General features: G+C 39.0%; 1 protein-coding gene across 1 annotated transcript in view; it reads right to left on the bottom strand.

Annotated features, from left to right (window-relative positions):
* LOC308679044 (receptor-type tyrosine-protein phosphatase N2-like) overlaps positions 1–21,641 on the bottom strand; it is a gene marked incomplete at its 3' end in the record, with an annotated part of 204,483 nt that overhangs the window by 152,207 nt on the left and 30,635 nt on the right. Inside the window, exon 2 of the mRNA XM_081346279.1 lies at positions 4,952–5,002. Coding sequence (XP_081202405.1) covers positions 4,952–5,002 — 51 coding nt within the window. The remainder of the gene's footprint in view (positions 1–4,951; positions 5,003–21,641) is intronic.

The raw sequence follows: 21,641 nt of genomic DNA, 5'->3' as shown, positions 1-21,641 counted from the left end.
TGGCATCACCATCATCATCATCATCCCTGGGGCACCCCACTACACACTTTCTTCCATGTAGATGCAGTTCTATTGACGACCACACGCTGAGTATGGCCTGTCAGCCAGCAGTGTGCTGCAGCTGCCAAAAAAGCCAACACAGTGCTAGGCTGCATTAACAGAGGGATAGAATCAAGACCACGTGAAGTACTAATACCACTCTACAATGCTTTGGTAAGGCCACACCTGGAATACTGCATCCAGTTTTGGTCACCACGATGTAAAAAAGATGTCGAGACTCTAGAAAGGGTACAGAGAAGGGCAACAAAGATGATTAGGGGGCTGGAGGCTAAAACATATAGGGAACGGTTGCTGGAATTGGGTATGTGTAGTTTAACGAAGAGAAGGGTGAGGGGTGACATGATAGCAGTGTTCCAATATCTCAGGGGCTGCCACAAAGAAGAGGGAGTCAAGCTTTTCTCCAAAGCACCTGAAAGCAGGACAAGAAGCAACGGATGGAAACTAGTCAAGGAGAGAAGCAACCTAGAACTAAGGAGAAACTTCCTGACAGTTAGAACAATTAAACAGTGGAACAACCTGCCTCCAGAGGTGGTGAATGCTCCAACACTGGAGGTTTTTAAGAAGAGACTGGACAGCCATTTGCCTGAAATGGTATAAGGTTTCCTGCCTGAGCAAGGGGTTGGACTAGATGACCTCCAAGGTCCCTTCCAACTTTATTATTATTATTATTATTATTATTATTATTATTATTATTATTATTATTATTATTATTATTATTATTATCATCATCATCATCATCATCATCATCATCATCATCATCATCATAACAAGAAGAAGAAGAAGAAGAAGAAGAAGAAGTTGCCTATATGTTTTAGTAGTTCCCTATATGTTTAGTAGTTCCCTATATGTTTTAGCCTCCATCCCCCAATCATCTTTGTTGCCCTTTTCTGTACCCTTTCTAGAGTCTCAACATCTTTTTTACATCGTGGTAACCAAAACTGGATGCAGTATTCCAGGTGTGGCCTTACCAAGGCATTGTAAAGTGGTATTAGTACTTCACGTGATCTTGATTCTATCCCTCTGTTAATGCAGCCTAGGACTGTGTTGGCTTTTTTGGCAGCGGCAGCACACTGCTGGCTCATATTGAAGTGATTGTCTACTAGGACTCCAAGATCCCTCTTGCAGTTACTACTATTGAGCAAGGTACCACCTATACTATACCTGTGCATTTGATTTTTCCTGCCTAAAAGTAGAACCTTACATTTTTCACCATTGAATTTCATTTTGTTAGATAGCGCCCAGTGTTCGAGTCTGTCCAGATCCTCCTGTATCTTAAGCCTATCTTCTGGAGTATTGGCTATTCCTGCCAGCTTGGTGTCGTCTGCAAATTTGATGATTTCCCCATCTATCCCCTCATCCAAATCATTGATGAAGATGTTGAAGAGCACTGGGCCCAGAACAGAGCCCTGGGGCACCCCACTACACACTTTCTTCCATGTAGATGCAGTTCCATTGAGGACCACACGCTGAGTATGGCCTGTCAGCCAGCTACGAATCCATCTGGTGGTGATGCTATCTAACCCACATTTTTCTATCTTATCAAGTAGTAGGTTGTGATCTACTTTATCAAATGCCTTAGTGAAGTCCAAGTAAATTATATCTACAGCATTCCTCTGATCCACTAATTTTGTCATTTGGTCAAAGAATGTAATAAGATTTTTTCTAGCATGATCTGTTTTTGACAAACCCATGTTGACTTTTAGTGATGACTTTGTTTGCATCAAGGTGTTCGCTGATTCGTTGTTTGATTATCTTTTCCAGAATCTTCCCAGGTATTGAGGTCAGGCTGATAGGTCTGTAGTTTCCTGGATCTATTTTTTCCCTTTTTTGAAGATGGGAACTACATCAGCTCTCTTCCAGTCCTCTGGTAGTTCCCCAGTGCTCCAGGATCTTTGAAAAATATAGTTCAGTGGTTCTGAGATCACATCTGCCAGTTCCTTGAGAACCTTGGGGTGTAATCCATCTGGTCCTGGTGATTTGAACTCGTCTAGGCTGGACAGGTGCTCACTTACCATTTTCTTGCCTATCTTAACTTGCGTTTGTATTCTGTTTTTTATGGCACTATTTTTGATAGGTTGGTCTTTGTGTAAAGACATGCAAAAAACGAGTTAAATAGTTCTGCTTTCTCCCTGTTGCTTGTCACCTTCTTGCCACTTTCTCCCACTAATGGACCTATCATTTCCTTAACTTTTTTCTTTTTTTTATATATGTTGAAAGAAGCTTTTTTTTTGTTATTTTTGACTTTGGTCGCAAGCCTTAGTTACAATGCATGAAACCAACTTTGAGTTATTCAAGAAATTATGGGGAAACTCAGTGTTTTGTACACTTCCACAATGTCTAATGTATTTTGGTATGTCACATACACAAGGCAATCTTCCCCCTGCATGTTTCAATAAATTGCTTGCTATTGACAGGGCTGACATTTGACATAGCATAAATCTGAGAAAGGATGTCTTCTTTCTTACGGTGTAGAGATTTTATAACTACAAATTAATAGCTGTGGCTATTCAATTTAAAAATTGAATGTAAATTTTTTTTGAAAAAAAGAAGACATGATCCATTGAAGTGTCATTAGAAATCCAGAAATAAAGTAGATGACCATATTGGCAAACTATTGCAACAATATATTGTTGCATGGCTCTCAAACGTGCAACCTACAGATTGTTCTAGGTGACAAATGGGCACCCGCTGGAGCAGAATCAAGAGTCAAGATGGCATTGCTTTGATCACATTTTTATGGCCCCATCTTGACAGTGCATCCATATAAGGGAATGCAGAACAGCCCAGGACCAGCCCAATCCTGACACAATATTACCTGCTTAATGCACACCCTAAAGTGAATGGTTGTCTGATGTCAACCCTACTAGGAAAACCAGATCAGGAAATTAACACCACTGGAGGGCTAAATTTACTTTTATTGAGAATGGCTACAATAACAGACTCTTGCAGATCTGATTATTCTACTCTCCTCTCTGTCTTCCTATAGTTCAGTGAGTTAGGAAGGTGTCATTGTTCTAGCTTAAAATGTTTCAGCCCCATTGCCTGAGTAACATTTCCTGCATATCTCCCACAAGACTGTCTCTTTAATCTCTATATCTGCCCCAGGTAGGCTGCCTTCCAATCTTTAAGTTGCTTTCCTATAAAAGTAATCTAAAATTGAGCTAAATTTCCATGGCCTTTTATTGAGAGACTAACACATGACAAATTGAAGACATAATCTGTTTCCCCCTCCCTTAAAGAGAATTGCCAATATCATTTTTATTTCTTGGCAGAATTGGAAATAATTTTCAGACTGAGTTGCCCTTTCCAGCAGCAGGTGAATCCTGCCAAGTTTCAGATGATTAGATTCAAGGGCTAATCATATATTTATATTTATATATTTATAATCAAACCAGATATTGGTGTAAAAGTTAATGAGAAATGCTTCCAGATAGGTATCCAAAGTATCCAAAGTGAAATGGGAAAAAGTTGTTTTGTTTTTTAGGAAATCCATATTTTTAATTTATGGCATTTAATTTATTTAACCTTAATACTTTTCTGTTTAATCCATACTATCATTCTATTTGTCTTCAAAATAGTAGATTTTTGTTTTGACATAAAAAAGATTTTAGTGTTGTGATCCTTGGTGTAACAAATTAGTCCTCATGAGAACATCTACTGTATATGGGAGGGGGGGATCAAAACAGCAGCCATGAATGCATGTTTGAAGTCCTGCCCCATTTAACATGCTATATGTGCAAATAATGATGATAAAAAGAATATGGTTTCAATTGTATAGTCACAGCCAATATCTTGTCTTGGTGCTCAAGGGGCTCTTGTGAATTGAAAGCTCTTATCTATTCAATGGGCCCTACAAGTTCTCTCACTAACAATCTTGTGGACTGACTGAGCCAAATTCAACCTCGATTTCATTCATACATAGATAGGGCTACTAAATTAGCTCTCTAATATTAGGAAAAGCTGTTTCCTGTAATAGGGTTACAAGAAGCTCAAAAAATCATTCAGAAGAAGATAAGAAAACTATATAGCCTTCTTCATGAAGTCACTATGATTCAAGCTCAACTGAAAGTATACTTTACCATTATAAATAAATAAATTATTATTATTTTTTGCAGTATGAGCCCAGCCTATGATTTATACAAGCCCTGCTTTAGTATCTGGAGAACTGAGATTTATGGCTGAGCCTAGTTAGTCACCTAAGATGAATTAGTGTTATGTTTAAACTCAACTCCTTCAAGTCCTGTGAAGTCCTTAGTATGGCCATAGAACAGGGTTACTGGGAAGGATAAAAGAAGAATGTTGGGAATGTTCACCAACAATAAATACTCCTAGAAGGACTGTATTAACAGAGGGATAGAATTAATATCATGTGAAGTGTTAATATCACTTTAAAATGCCTTGGATCACAGGAATCAGAGGGATCAGTATTCCAAGACCACATTTGGAATACTGCATCCAATTTTGGTCACCATGATGTAAAAAAAAGACGTTGAGACTCATAGAGAGCAGAGAGGATCAACAAAGATAATTAATGGACTGGAGGCTAAAACATACAAAGAATGGTTGCAGGACTTGGGTATATCAAGTTTAATTAAAAGAAGAACTAGCGGTGACATGATAGCAGTGTTCCATTATCTAAGGGACTGCCACAAAGAAAAGAGGGTCAAGCTATTCTCCAATCATCTGAAGGAGGACAAGAAGTAATGGATGGAAACTAATCAAGGAGGGAGAAATTTCTATGGAGAAATTTCCTGACAGTTAGAACAATTAATCAGTGGAACAATTGCCTCCAGAAATTGTGGGTGCTTCATCACTGGAGGTTTTAAAGTTTCATCAGCATCAAACTACAAAACAGCTTTCAGAAAAACATGCACATAATTCAGTGACTTACCATTTACACAGATTTCATAAGTTTTGCAGAGATCATCTTCAAAGAGGCAGCCTAGGATGCAATAAAAATACACAATCAAAATGAGATCAGACTAATTCAAACAAACAATGATCTCTCATTTCTGGTTAATTTCATATTAAAAATGCAAGCTAGATAGTGGTGAATTGGAAAGATTGAAAGGAGAAACAAAAAGAGAAATCAGAATTCCTACTTATCATGTTTTCAAGCTATGCTTTCACAAAACATTTTCGCTGTTACCCAGAGGTTCCACTAAACAATTTTGAGGAAACCATCCCCCATCTATGTCAGCAATACTGACATAGTTTCCAAAAAGAACATACTTGAAGAAGTAGCAGCATAAAAACAGTCTTACTGGATTATGTCAAGGATAAGGAGTCCCTCTTAATCTAGGACTTTTATTTTTTTATAACAGGGTGCTCACAAACAGAAGATAAAGACATATACCTCTCACTATTCTTCTCTTCAAATTGAATTTGGAGGCATATTACCCCTTAGAGATAATGCTGAATCTTCAAGACTTAATTATCCTGCCTTTTATGAATTTATCCAATTCTCTTTTAAAAGACATTTGAGTCAGTAGCCTTCACTATGTTCTGTATTGATGAATTCCACGTTAATGTCCTAAATGAAGTTCTTCCATCTTAAATCTCCTTCCAACCAGCTTCATTGGATGATTACTAGTGAGAGAGGTGTATATCTTTATCTTTTGCTTGTGAGCACCCTACAATGAAAAATAAATGTCCTAAAGATTAAGAGGGATTCCACATTGTTTCTCAGATCCATGCATGATTGTTTATACTGTACCTGGATCATCTCCATAGCCATTTTTCTAAGCTAAGCAGATATCTGAGCATCACAATCACTTTGGCTACCTATAGCTATTTATAGCTTCTTCCAATTTAGCTTCCCTTAATATAGGCTGAATAAATAAGGGGAGACTATACAACCTGGTTGCAAACCTTTGCCAACCTGTTACTATTTACCTATGTGTTTTGTTTTGATCAAATATAAGGAGTAACATCGTTGATATAATTAATTTTATTGGGAAATGCTGAGATTTGTTGCATGCAGGAAAACCTTTTAATGAAGAACAGAAATGTGGCCAAGGAATCTGAAGAGATATATTTATTTCACTATCCCTACTTTTCCTTCAAAAACTATTTCAGCAGGTCAAGGAAACCGGCTCTGCTAATCAGTTACCAAGGGACGCGGTGGCTCAGTGGGTTAGGACGCTGAGCTTGTCGATCAGAAGGTCAGCAGTTTGGCAGGTCAAATCCTGAGTGCCACGTAACAGAGTGAGCACCTGTTACTCATCCCAGCTTCTGCCAACCTAGCAGTTCAAAAGCACGTTAAAATGCAAGTAGAAAAATAGGGACCACTACAGTGGGAAGGTAACAGTGTTCCGTGAGCCTTTGGCATCTAGTCATGCCGGCCACATGACCAAGGAGACATCCTCGGAAAAGCGCTGGCTCTTCGGCTTTGAAACGGAGATGAGCACCGGCCCCTAGAGTTGGAAACGACTAGCACGCATGTGCAGGGGAACCTTTACCTTTACTTTTACCTAGCTTCTTCAAATGTGGCAATTAAACTATACGCAGTATGTGAGATGACAATTGGTCACAGATTGCATGACATTGCACTTTTTTATTTTAAATCTCTTCTCCAGTGATTTGCAGCTTCTACATACTGAGTGGACATCTTCAAGGAACAATCCACTATGGTTCTATTGTCTTTTTCTTTTGTTATCAGTCATTTGGCCAACTGAAGAACAAAGGAGTATTCCCCCAAATTGTTTTTTCAGTAACAATGCAGGCATCACAATTTCCAGTATCATAATCTCATCATGGGAAAAGATTCCATTTTTTTCTTCCTAATTCTCATGGAAGGCAGATTTGACTGAAGCTCTGTGGATATTCATTTGCGCTTGAGACCTAACATTTATCACATTTCACTTCTTATATTAAATATTGTCTTCCATTTTGCTATTGAGCCACCAAGTTTAAACAGATTGCTTTGGAGCACATGTGTAATTCAAATAATACCTTTTACTTTTATTCAGTCTCTTTTGCATTAACATTTAGTAAGCACTCAATAAGCACAGGAAAAATTGATTATATAATGCTGCACTTTCTATGTGTTGACAAAAGTTAGCAATTATAGGCTGATTAGAATGAGGTATCTGATGCAATTAAGTATAAGATACGTGTCCTGAATAACAAATTAATAAATGTGTGCATAGCAAATTCCAATACTTGTTTTTGGAAAAAGACAGATTAAAACAGCCTTAATCTCCTTCAAAACATAATATTTTAATGGAGCTTTTATATAAAATGAAGCTGAATGTTGCATGTGCTCTACTCATAAGCCAAGGACTTTTATAAATATCATTTGATTTGGATTATAATTTTCTAAAACATTAAGATACAGCAGATTTCATTTTAAATATCTAGTTATTAATTGTAATTCCTATAATACATAATATGAAGACAATAAATAATTTGTAGAAGCATTATCTTCTGCAAATTCTCCAATCGTTGCATGAATTACAAAAACGGTGTTTCATCTTCTTACAAACAATTCCTCACAATTACCTTCTTATGTAAAAAGAATTAAAAGTGAATCTAAGAATTACCTTACCTTAAATGATATTAAACTATATTTCCAATTTGGTTCTTTAAAAAGTGCGTTGGAGTGCAAGGGATAGAAACAGTTATCTACAGCTCATTAAAGCAGCTCAGTCTGCAAGCTCTTTTAAAACACCAGCCAAATTTCCTGAGGAAAAGTCACAGATTTTACAAAATTGCAGACTGATGCACACACTCCAATACATCTTTTGGAAAAGAAACCAAAGTACCATGGTCCTAAAAAACATAGATTCACACACAAACACAAGCACACAATTCCCAAGGGAAAAGAAGAAGAGAGAGTGTCCTGGAAACTTTAAATCAGACATGTCAAACACAAGGCCCGGGGGCCAGATCCGGCCCGCGAAGTGGTTTCATGTGGCCCCCGAAGCCATACTGGCAACAGTGAGTGAACGGTCCCCGCTGCCTTGGCCCTGGCCCAGAGACCCTCCTTCTGCCAGAGACCCCTAGATCTGTCCCACTCCTGCCCAGACCCCCATAGGCACCCTTGATGCCAATGATGTAGAGCTGGCCATGCCCACCCAGTAGGCCATATGCACTCTAGCCACACCCACCCAGTAGGCCACGCCCACCTTGGCCATACCCCCCCCAGCCCCCTGAGGGCAACCGCAATGCTGATGTGGCCCTCAATGAAATTGAGTTTGACACCCCTGCTTTTTAGGTGACAATTCCACCTTTTGATTCAGCTTTCAATCCTCCTTATAATAAAGATGCATAGACTGATTTAATGCTTCAAATTCTTGTTGTTCTCATCCTTTCTCCAGTAATAGTAGATTTGTAATATGGAAGATGTGCTCCTTGACATTTAACAGTGATCCTGTGCTTTCCTCACTCAAAATTCCCTATAGCAGAAGGAGAAAAGGTGGCACATATTCAAGTATTTCTGGCTGCCATAAGCAGTATATGCCATCTGTTCTTATAAGTGATTCAGTATTCATGGTCTTCAAAACTTGAACAGGGAGAACACAGTGTGCCTGTAACTTTATTTGGCATTTAGGTAGACAAATATTATGTAAAAATTTGCTTCTGTAGGTTCTTATAAAGTACAGCTTAATGAACAGTTTCACACTAAAAGTATATAAAATAATTAGAAACAGGGGGGAAATGTGATGCATATCTAGTTTTCAAGAATAATGTTTCACAAGAGAAACTGCAAGGCTAGTATGTATTTTATTCTTATTCTAGTGATACTCAGGTTAGAATACCGCAATGTACTTTGCATGGTTCTGCCTTTGGAAGCTTCAAATAATTCAGACTGCAGCAATGTTTTACCTTGGAGTAGAAGGACCTAACTCGTGTTTTCATCACCCCTTGGCTGGACTACTAACAACAGGGCAACCTTTAAAGCCCACTCAGGATCTTCCATTGGTACAAAAAATAGTAGCACATTAGTTTCCTAGCATTAGACATCATGAATATATGGAATCATTTACCAGAACAGAGAAGCCTTTGGGAAGCATATTAAAACAAGAGCTCTTCTCAAAGTCATGATATAACTTGAGAGACGGAGGGAGGGAGGGAGGGAGGGAGAGAGAGAGAGAGAGAGGAGGAGAGGAAGAGAGACCCCAATGGAAGTTAGTTCTTTATATTTTCTTTGTTCTATTTTTCTGCTATTCTTTTTCTTTTTTGCTTTTGTTTTCTTTCATTTTTTTCCTGTTTCTTTTTCCTTTTTTGCACTATTTTAGTTTGTACTAGTCTTTTTCTTGGAATTGAGAGGGCCGGATGCAATTCTTGGAATTGAGAGGGCCGGATGGCATCCGGCCCTCTCAATTCCTGGCAAATAAATAGGGAAGAAATGGAGGTAGTGACAGATTTTATTTTCCTGGGCTCCAAGATCACTGCAGATGGGGACTGTAGCCAAGAAATTAAAAGATGCTTGCTCCTCGGGAGGAAAGCCATGGCAAATCTAGACAGCACACTAAAAAGCAGAGCTATCACCCTGTCAACAAAAGTGCGTATAGTCAAGGCTATGGTCTTCCCAGTTGCAATGTATGGCAGTGAAAGCTGGACCATAAAAAAGGCTGAGCGCCAAAGAATTGAAGCCTTTGAACTATGGTGCTGGAGAAGACTCCTGCGAGTCCCTTGGACTGCAAGACGATCAAACCGGTCAGTCCTAGAGGAGATCAACCCTGACTGCTCTTTAGAAGGCCAGATCCTGAAGCTAAAACTCAAATACTTTGGCCACCTAATGAGAAGGAAGGACTCACTGGAGAAGAGCCTAATGCTGGGAAAGATTGAGGGCAATAGAAGAAGGGGATGACAGAGAATGAGGTGGCTGGATGGAGTCACTGAAGCAGTAGGCGTGAGCTTAAATGGACTCCAGAAGATGGTAGAGGACAGGAAGGCCTGGAGGAACGCTGTCCATAGGGTCGCGATGGGTCGGACACGACTTCGCAACTAACAACAACAACAACAACAAGTCTTTTTCTTGTATTTAAATTTTTTAATAATATTACATAAAAAAGAATCCTTCCAAAAGGTCTATTTAGTTAGTTAAGCTAACACCCACAGCATTATATAAATGCCCTATTTAGACCATCCTTAAAATTTTATCATGTTTATTTCATTGTCTTTGCATTATTGTTCAATGGGTTTTTTCCCCTCTGTAAACTGTTAAAGAGTCACATGATTGTGGCAATTTAGCAACAGCACTTAGACTTATATACCGCTCCACAGTGCTTTACAGCCCTCTATGAGCGGTTTAGAAAGTCAGCATATTGCCCCCAACAATCTGGGTCCTCATTCTGCCAACCTCAGAAGGATGGAAGGCTGAGTCAACCTTGAGCCAGTCAGGATCAAACTCCCAGCAGTGGGCAGAGTTAGCCTGCATTCTAACCACTGCATCACACAGCTCTTTAAAATTTAAAAATCTAATCAATAAATACATAAACACCTAAATGAATGGTTTCTAAATAACCTGTTCAAAGAAACAACTGGTTAACTCCAGCTCTAATTTACAGAACAACTTTTCACCAAGGATTATTAAGTCACATTGTTGTTGTTGTTTTGTTATGGTCAATATTATTTATTTGGATTACTTCCATGCACTCTACATGGAGCTGCCCTTGATGACTACCCCAAAATTACAATTGGTCCAGAATGTAGCAGAGCGCATAGTAATAGGGGCCTCTAGGTTTGTCCATATAATTTTTCTGTTGTGTGAGCTGCAGTGGCTTCCAGTTTCTTTCCAGGTACAATTCAAGATGCTGATCATCATCTTTAAATTCCTATATGGCACAGGGCCAGGCTATCTTAGGGCCTTTACCTAAGGACATTTACCCAACCCACCAGATAGGGTAGGCAAGGTCCTAATCCCCTCCCCTCAATACTATCATCTGATGGGAGCTATGAAGACTTTTTCCTGTGGCAGCCCCTGCCCTGTGGAACACTCTTCCCTCATCCTTTGCAGGTCTCTGAGCTTTTTAGCCTTCTGTAAGGCTTTGAAGACTTGGCTTTTCTCCCACGCATTGGGAGAAGCTAGATAATCATACTAAAATTGATTAGTGCCATGTTTTTTGTTGTTTTTAATGCTAATCAGTGGAGTTTTATAGCTTTAAAATGCTGTTAGACATTTTTCAATTTTTTTGTTTGGGAGCAACCCAGAATTGGTTTCAAGATAGGTGGCTATATACGTTTTAAATAAAATAAATATATATATTAGATTTATTGTAACTTCCACTTCAAAAGACTCTGAAGATTACATCATTGGAGGTTTCCTCTACAGCCAAGCTGAGAAAGAAAAAAAACACCAAACTGACTACAAGAGGAATTCAACTCCATCAGCAATGAAATCAAATAAGTGTCTCATGTCATTGATTTTCTAAGCAAATCCAAAAAAAAACCCATTTCTCTGTATTTAACACACATAAGCATCTATTTGAAATATTCTTGGATTAAAAGAAAAGAACTTTGGAGTTAGTTCTATAAGGTGCTGGAGGGTTTCATAGAACCGGTCAATTTCATCCTCTTCAGCACTGGTGGTTGCGGCATAGACTTGGACTACTGTAATATTGAATGGTTTGCCTTGGATTCGAACTGAGATTATTCTGTTATTTTGAGGATTGTATCCCAGTATTGCTTTTCCTACTCTTTTATTGACTATGAAGGCTACTCCATTTCTTCTGAGGGATTCTTGCCCGCAGTAGTATACCTGATGGTCATCTGAATTAAATTCACCCATTCCTGTCCATTTTAGTTCGCTGATACCTAAGATGTCGATGTTCAGTCTTGTCATCTCTTGTTTGACCACGTCCAGCTTGCCTTGATTCATGGATCTTACATTCCAGGTTCCTATGGAGAAAAATTTTTTACAGCATCGGACTTTCCTTTCACCACCAGACTCATCCACAGCTGAGCGTCCTTTCGGCTTTGGCCCAGTCGCTTCATTCTTTCTGGCGCTACTAGTACTAGCCCTCTGCTCTTCCCCAGTAGCATATTGGACGCCTTCTGACCTGAGGGGCTCATCTTCCAGCGTCATATCGTTTTGCCTTTTGGTACTGTCCATAGGGTTTTCATGGCAAAGATACTGGAGTGGGTTGCCATTTCCTTCTCCAGTGGATCACGTTTTGTCAGAACTCTCTGCTATGACCTGTCCATCTTGGGTGGCCCTGCACGGCATAGCTCATAGCTTCATTGAATTACGCAAGCCCCTTCACCACAACAAGGCAGTAATCCATGAAGGGGTTACTTGCATTCTACTCACACAATAATCCATCATTTCATCGCAGCAGGCAAAACTGTTTTCAGCATGGACCATCTGGCTCTTAGACTTCCAGAGCAAGATTCCTCCTGTCTGTCTGGCACATTCACTTTTTGCCTTGAAGGGTGAGGTCTTTCACTGATGCCACTAAAAAGATACTTTATCTTAAGCCTTGTACTTAAATTCCCTACAGCAGTGGTGTTTTTTATCAAAGAATTATAAAATATATGAATACTAATATACAACTGTATAACAACACAATTTCATTCTGTCTCCATTTTATTGATTTACTGCATTTACATCATGTTTATACTTATATCCTGTTTTTCTGGCAATTCCAGACAACAGATATATGTTTATCTGGAGATGAATAGGTGTCTTCGTTTCAACATCTACTATTATTTACTTTGAAACTATGTCCTGGGGTCATGCAATTATCATACTACTGAATCCTTTGCATAAAGTAGAATATTTGCCACATATTTCATTAAAACTTTGCAGAAGCATGATTAGTTTTAAGTTTCCTAAGACCTCAGGAATATGAACAGTGTGATCAAGATAACCCTGCTTTGCTTAATTTTGCTCTAAGAATGGATTTTCATTTGGCAATAAGGCTATTCCTATTTTTATGCTTGAATCTGACTGAGCTCTTGTACTCTGTCCAGCAAGAAAACATGCTTAAAATGCAGTATTCATCTATCTTAAAAGGCCTGCGGGAGATAAATTGCATCGCATTTTCAATCTGCTCTGAAATGCTAGAGTTGGGTTACCCTGTCAGCTTCCTTCATACAGGTGAACATGACTTGGCTGTGCTTAATATATGGCTGCTCCTTAATGAAATCAATTAAGGCAGAAGTAACCCTGACAGCTGAAGGTAAAACAAAAATCTGCTACAGTATTAGAGAAGGAAAATGGAGGGAGGAGACTGTCACAGACTTCCATGTACAAAGTAAATGCACAAATCATTGCAAAATATCAAAGAATTAGATGGATATGTCAAAGTGGACCCTGCCCTATCTATGAACCATGAAGTGAAAAATTCACCAGAATAATTTTTCACTTCTTCTAATGTGTGTGGGGGGGGAGAGAGGGGGGAGAGAAGGGGGGGAAGGGGATAAATCAACCAGATTAAAAAATTACATTTCTAGTCCTATTAAATAATATCTAGGTGTTCTTTATCTGGCCTAAAAGCATATTTTCCAGAATTAAACATGCAGATATTTAATTAATACAGTGTATTAATTATGGTCAGTCCTAGAGAAAATCAACCCTGACTGCTCTTTAGAAGGCCAGATCCTGAAGATGAAACTCAAATACTTTGGCCACCTAATGAGAAGGAAAGACTCACTGGAGAAGAGCCTAATGCTGGGAAAGGTTGAGGGCAAGAGAAGAAGGGGATGACAGAGAATGAGGTGGCTAGATGGAGTCACTGAAGCAGTAGGCATGAGCCTAAATGGACTCCAGAAGATGGTAGAGGACAGGAAGGCCTGGAGGAACGCTGTCCATGGGATCGTGATGGGTCGGACACGACTTTGCAGCTAACAACAACAACAAATTAATTACTGAAAGTTATCATTAAGAAAATGCAATGCATTTGTAATTCAATGGAACTACATCTACATGCATCTTCATGGAGGGAAACATGCAGTGGGGGTACCTCAAGGTTCTGGTCTTGGGCCCAGTACTCTTCAACATTTTCATAAGTGATCTAGACAAGGGGATAGAAGGGGAACTTATCAAATTTGCAGATGACATCAAGCTGGGGGGAACAGCCAACATTTTGGAAGATGCTCAAGATTCAGAGGGATTTTGACAGGGTATGAACGTTGGGCCCTATCCAACAAGATGCAATTCGGTGATAAGAAAAGTAAGGCCCTGCACTTGAGCAAGAAAAACCAAATGCGTAAATATAGAATAGGCAATACTGGTTCAACAGTACTACAGTAGTAACAGATCCAGGTGTCTTAATGCATTACTACTTAAATAACAGCAAACAGTTTGCTGCGGTTGCCAAAAGAGCCAATACATTGCTGGGCTACATCAACAGAGAGACAGCATCAAGATAATAAGAACTAATAGTACCACTTTAAACTGCACTAGTGAGACCACACTGGGAATATTGCATCCAGTTCTGGTCATTACAATGCAAAAAAGATGCTGAAACCCTAGAAAGTGTGCAGAGAAGAGCAACAAAGATAATAAGGAATCTGGAGGCTAAATCATATGATGAAAGGTTGAGGGAGCTAGGTACAACTAGGCTATCAAAGAGAAGGATTAGGGATGACATGATAGCTCTCTTCCAGTACTTGAGGGGCTGGCGCAGAGAAAAGGGAATGGACTTAGTCCCCAAAGCACCTGAGGGCAAGACAAGAAGTAACGGGTGGAAACTTATTAAAGAGAAATCCAACCTAGAGCTAAGGAGAAATTTTCTGACAGTGGGAATAATTAACCACTGGAATGGCTTGCCTTGAAGCTCAGACTAAAACTATTATTTAATGATGCTGTGACAGTGATTACGTTTTTTACTAGGAACTCTTTTTTCTTAGCAATGGGATAGAGAATTTGAGATACTTTGCATCTTTGCTGGGTTCCTTTGCTGGTGCTATTTAAATTTTTTGTGCCAGTGCTTAATGAGATGAAGGAAACTTTTCAGAATACTGAAGCCACAGTTCTACTGCAGCAACTCAGATTTTAAAGGCATTGTACAGAGCATCCCCAAAACTGCCCAACTAGTTGTCAGCAACAAACTATCTTTGTTTGCTTATTAAATCTCTATGTCCCCCCCCCAACTCACTGATACATCAACTCTGGATAGAAATTACCAGGAAGTACCAGTGTCATTAGATTGGAAATTGAAGAAGCCAGTAGCAAACTATTTTTTATTGTTGTAAAATAAAACATGTTTAGTTTATTTATCAAATTTAGGTACTGCCTATCTCACTCTTAGAGTGACTCTGGGCACTGTAGTTAAAAGTATAAAAGCATAAAAACAATATAAAGATGCAACATATCAGTAAAAGGAACTAGGTACTGTAGGAACAAAATTAAAGTAAATTAAAAGTTAAAAGGTGGTGGGAGGGCCATAAGGCACCAACCACTATGAGAATTGCATGCTGCACTCCAAGTCCCATGCAAGGTGGCTGAGTCAGGTCTTCAAAATTTTCAAAAAGGCCAGGAGAATGAAAGCTTGCCTCATCTCTGGGGGGAGGATATTCCCCAGAGTGGAGGCAAGAAAAGGCCCTCTTCTTGGACCCCACCCATCAATATTTGTTAATTTAACAGGGTCCATAACATACCTTTCCTTTTTGACCAGATTGGATGGGCTGATGTGATTGGAATAAGATTCAGAAGCTTCAGCTGATGCAAATAGTAGCTGGGCGAGCAATTTTTTTCCCAAAATTCCTGATCAAGATTGGATTTTTTTTAAAATGACAGAAGATCACCAGACTTCTAGCATGAATTCTGAATGTAAATGGCAGAGACCTTTATAGATGCCACTTAGCATATACTCTGAACTTGGTTTATTTGATTCTTCAATTTCAGATACCCTTAAACTCATTTCATGGCAGATTATGCACTACAGTATGCAGAAATATACAAAACAATAATGTTGTATTTGTGCAAAACTCAAGTTTATTATCTCCAGATAACTGTGTTTATATTGATTCTCAAACCTTTTTAAATAGATTGCCTTAATTTTAAGTATCTGTCATCTTGTCCATGAGAAGGCTTTAACCATGTTACTTTTGAACCATTGTAGAAGTATGCCATACTCTCAAATTGTGCATAGAGGCATCTCTGGCACTTATGATTCCAGACAAAATATCTCTATGCCATCCCCAGAGGACCAATGATGTCTCTGTAATAAAATCTGAGCACCCACAGCAAAGTTAACTGCTGCCAGATAAGAACATTGTGTAATTTGTGAAATTAGGTCGTAGCAAGTTTACACTGTCCCACCTTCCCCAAACAATATGCATCATAAGCAACTGAAGTGCATGATTACCCCAAAGGTTAACTAAATTATCATTCTTACTTTGCATAATTCCAATCAGCTTAATCTCTGTTTAATACTGCCAAGGTTGCATGAAGTCATTCTGATATACACTTTTTGCTGTGATAAAAAAACTGGTTTAGAAACTGCACTTTTTTAAAGACTAGAAGGTTGTGTATAAATGTTTCCAAATCAGACACCCTTGAGATATGCTGGCAGTGCACATCAGCCCAGCTAAATCTGAGCAGGAGCTCTGTTTTCTTAAGTCTAAACCAGGGGTAGGCAACCTTGGCTCTTTTATGACTCGTGGACTTCAACTCCCAGAATTCCTGAGCCAGGAGGAATTGAAGTCCACGAGTCATAAAAGAGCCAAGGTTGCCTACCCCTAGTCCAGGGGTAGGCAACCTCGGCTCTTTTATGACTCATGGACTTCAACTCCCAGAATTCCTGAGTCAGCTCAGGAATTCTGGGAGTTGAAGTCCATGAGTCATAAAAGAGCTGAGGTTGCCTACCCCTGCCCTAGTCTAAACAGTGTGGGGGTCATACCAACTCCTTTCCTTCTTCAAACCTAGATTTTGTGAGCAAATCATAATTTGCAACATTCAAACACAACAACAAACAACAACTTGTTGGGAATTACAGAATTAGGAATTCATGCACTTCAGAGATAGTGGGAATGTCTGTGTTTAGAATCAACCCTGTTTATTCCCACAGGGATAAAACAGAGTTCTATGTACAAACAAGCTGTACTTAAATATTTTATCCTGCCCTTTAAAGAAACATTCAGAATGGTTTACAAAACTCAAACTGCAATTACAGTTATCAACTACACAACCAAGAGCAATGTGACCCTATCAGTAGAGATAAAATATATTATTTTACACTATTAAAAAGGCTGTCTCCTTCACTCCTAATGAAAGAAAGACACAAGAACCATTTACTACGGTAGTTTTGTTTTGACCAGCATACAGTAGTCAAAGCACCAACATAATAATGGTCAATTGCACTTCCCAAACAATTCTGCATACATCAACAGCACTGAGTAGATAAAAACATTCAAGAAACACAGCAAAATGGAGCACACAGGTTCCAAATAACTTTATTGAGAAACAGGTCACAGTTGTTTTTCAAAGGTTTCTCTGTGATCTAATAAGTACATTAAGATGTTAAACAGCTGCAGTAGACACTATGACTAGCTATTTAGTCATGATTTGTTGAAGTTCAAAATTAACTGTTTCATACATAATGCTAAACTATAAACCAACTTTTCAAAATAACCTCTATTATCTACATTATGATAATTTGTGAACCTTGTTTTTAAACTAGACTCAAGGGTTAGCCACCAACACTTAATTACACTTTAAGAAGCAGTAGGGTGACTTCTCAGCTATGATTGTACTAGTTCAGATTTTATTTGATGCTTCTTCCCATCTGTTCTTTTGTTCCAACATGTTAGGAAGCCTTATGAGAAGGGAAGGAAGTCATTAACCAGATCAAGTAGATATCCTCCTGTTTCAAGGATTATCCAAGGCATTGGTAGAAATTTCCATGAAATTTCTTGATTATCATCACTGCCTACCTCATCAGCTCCTCTCTCTGTTCTTTGTGACTTTTTTAATCTTTTAAAATTCCAAGCTCAAATGATTGCATATTCCCATCATTCACAATTGTCACTTATTGTCAGCTATCCAACAGAAAGGAAAGGCTTCTAGCTTGTAAATTACTTGTAAATTGGAGATATCAATTTATGCAAGACACTGGGGAAAATCAATTAGTGGGCAGGAAGTGCTAATAACTACAAACTATCTGTAGGAAAGTTTGGATGCCTTTGAAGGTTAGCCACTAGTGGGAGGGAGATGGGTTTATATGGATTTAGAAATACAATATACTATATAGATAAATAAAATAAAGAAATGAGGTCCTGATCTGGTGAATTTCAACTATGTGTATGTGTGTCCTGCTTCACCCAGACCCCGACACACTGTTTGTGGTCCAGGTTGATGCCAGCAACGTTGCGGTCGGGGCTGTTCTACTCCAGAAGAATAGTCATGGCTCCTTGCAACCCTGCAACACGTCAAGGAAGCTAACAGACACTGAACATGTATGGGCCATATGGGAGAAGGAGGAGTTTGCTGTGCGGTGGGTGCTCGTGACATGACGACACCTCCTGGAAGGGGCGAAGGAACCGTTTGAAGTATGGACGGACCACAAGAACCTATGTGCATGCATGTGTGTAAAATTTAACTAGATTCTGCCTAATTCCAAGGCTTTATATATCACCTCACAAGCATAACCCCTACAAAAACACTGTGCTAACTCACTCATTTTTATTTTTTAAATTTTATTTATATCTCACCTTTATTATCTTTAAAAATAACTCAAGGCAGCAAACATCTCCATCACATCTTCCTCCTCCTATTCCCCCCACAACAACAATAAGCCTGTGGGGTAAGTTGGGCTGAGAGAGAATGACTGGCCAAAGTTTCCCAGCTGACTTTCATGGCTAAGGCTGGACTTGAACTCATGGTCTCCTGCTTTCTAGCTTTACGACTTAACCACTGAAATATGCTCTTGGGACTACCCTTGAAGTGTATTCAGACACTACAATAGTATAGGGACAATTCTGGTGTCCCCTCAGTTTGTTCATGTAGCACCATTGTTTCAAGATTGACTGCCTCTGTGATTCCAGGTCCAATGCAAAGTGTCAGTTATCCCTTTTAAAGCCCTTCATGGCTTGGACCATCTATCTCAAGACAGCCAAGGAATTTTGTTAGTGGGGTCAAGAAGAAGACACTTCTCTTCCACAGCCCTCATCCTTTTGAATATTTTGCCGCCAGAGGAGAGATCTGCCTCCCCCCACCCTTCTGGCCCTCCAACCATGCTGAAGGTGGTTGGTTGAGTAAAAGACAAAAGGCCACTCGTATACTGTCCATGCTCTTGGATTTTTGCCTTTGTGTTTAATTCTATTGCTTTAAATGTTTTATATTTATCCCTTAACGCCATTGTAAACCGCACAGAATCACTCTAGGTAGGGAGATGAGCAGCATATAAATTTAATGAATAAACAAAGCATCACAAAGGCACCCGTGAAGAATTATAAATCTTTGAGCCTAAAATTCTCAACACCGGACCATTAAAGTCATTGAAGAGAATTCAGATCCATGGAGCCAGAATGTATGCAAATATCATGCGATAAAGGCAGATAAACTAAAATTTGCAAAACAAATGCTGTAATCCAAACATATGCAGTAAATAAAGTTCAGGACCAAGTCAGCAAAGGGAGACCTGCCCTAGTCCTAGCCTTCCAGAAACACCTTGATTTATGACAAGTTTTATTCCCTAAGAAAACAAGCCTGCTATTTTATACACATTTTAAACACCCACCCAACATTCACACTTTGCTTCACCCACGGCCTTTTGCATAGGTGTTAAATCTGCTGGCACAAAATACATTGCTTGCATGTCAATCACATTGCAATGTATGTGTCAAAGAAGAGGTTCTCTTAACTTAAGATGCCTTTGAAGTGTTCTATGCAGATTAAAGCTTCCACAGAAAGAAATTAAGTGACAGACCAAATGGCCTTAAATTAATAAGCAGGCAGAAATTTACAAGCCCAATTCACACATCTAATTAGTTTAGTGAATAAGACAATATCATGCTATGATCCATGATTCAGAAATAATAATGGTAGTAAGCAAAAAGCAAATAAAACACATTATGTCTTATTGCAATTTCAATCTATGAAACTATTGAGATGAGGGAAACTCAGGGATATGCACAGAAATGATAAAAAAGAGGGGCAGGATATAAATTGTGTAGTAGCAATTGATATCTTGACATTTTTGACCCATCCCCAACGGATACTCCATTAGAAAAACAAATAGGTGTGGGATATTCTCTAAAAATTTTAATGCATTTACTTCTATAGTGAACACAGAATATCCTTGATAGTTGGACAAAATTTTACACACTCCTGATCACTCCCCTAAAAGTAGCATATTTTTCTTTATGCTATACTATTGAGTGAAGAAAAGTGGATATTTTGAGAAGTGATTCGTTTTTTGGGCTTTCTGGTTAGGACTCAGGGTGAACTAATCATCCTTGCAGGAGAGAGGACAGCATTGTGATGGTAATTGGCAGCCAGACAATGAATTCTGGTCAGCATAGTCTTTCTGGATAAAGGAGAGATCACGAGATCACCCACTTGAATTCCAGAGAGTGCTTCTCATAGCCTGCAGAAGCTGAGGTTTTTATTACTAGCCTTGAATTGAACAGCTGGAGTTGAGGGATTTCAATTAAATTCACAGCCATATGGACTCAAGGTTCCCATGAGCCTCTTTCTTAAACACTTTTGAACATTACTAATTTATAATTAAAGAAAGATTTACTGAGCAGCAGTATAAGAAAATTTTACTTTGGTGACTCAACATTCATTCTGGGTTACAAAGGGAAATACATGGTTTTAAAGATTTAAAAACTTTTAGAAAAAACTTAACAATGAGTAGGAATAAGAAAATTTTAATAGAGAGAATAATTATTTTGAAACAGTATTTTTGATGAAAGTGCTTTTAAACAAATTATCACTTGACTCCTTCTTCTTTGTGGCACCCCCTGAGATATTTGAACAATTCCAGCAACCGTACTTGATATGTTTTGGCCTCCAGTCACCTAATCCAGGAAGGCCTGGAGGAACGTTGTCCATGGGGTCGCGATGGGTCGGACACGACTTCGCAGCTAACAACAACAACACCTAATCATCTTTGTTGCTCTTCTCTGCACTCTAGTTTCTAGAGTTTCAACATCTTTTTTATATCGTGGTGACCAAAACTGGATACAGTATTCCAAATGTGGTCTTACCATGATGTTATAAAGTGGTATTAACACTTCATGTGATCTTGATTTCTTCCCTCAGTTAATGCAGCCTAGAACTGTGTTGACTTTTTTGGCAGCTGCAGCACACTGCTGGCTCATATTTAGGTGATTGTCCATTAGGACTCCAAGATCCCTGTCACAGTTACTACTATTTAGCAAGATACCACCTATACTGTACCTGTGCATTTGGGGGGGGGGGGTTTGCCTAAGTGTAGAACCTTACTTTTTTCACCATTGAATTTCATTTTGTTAGATAGCGCCCAGTGTTCGAGTGTGTCAAGACCCTTCTGTATCTTAAGCCTGTCTTCTGGAGTGTTGGCTATTCCTGCCAGCTTACTGTTATCTGCAAATCTGATGAGTTCCCCATCTATACCCTCATCCAAATCATTGATGAAGATGTTGAAGAGCACTGGGCCTAAAACAGAGCCTTGGGGTACGCCAAGGGAACAGATACAGAG

This window comes from Vipera berus, assembly GCF_964194415.1.
Source record: "Vipera berus genome assembly, chromosome: Z".
In the NCBI taxonomy this organism is placed as follows: Eukaryota; Metazoa; Chordata; class Lepidosauria; order Squamata; family Viperidae; genus Vipera; species Vipera berus.
Note: the sequence above shows the minus strand (reverse complement) of the source record. Positions and strands in the feature narration are given on the sequence as shown.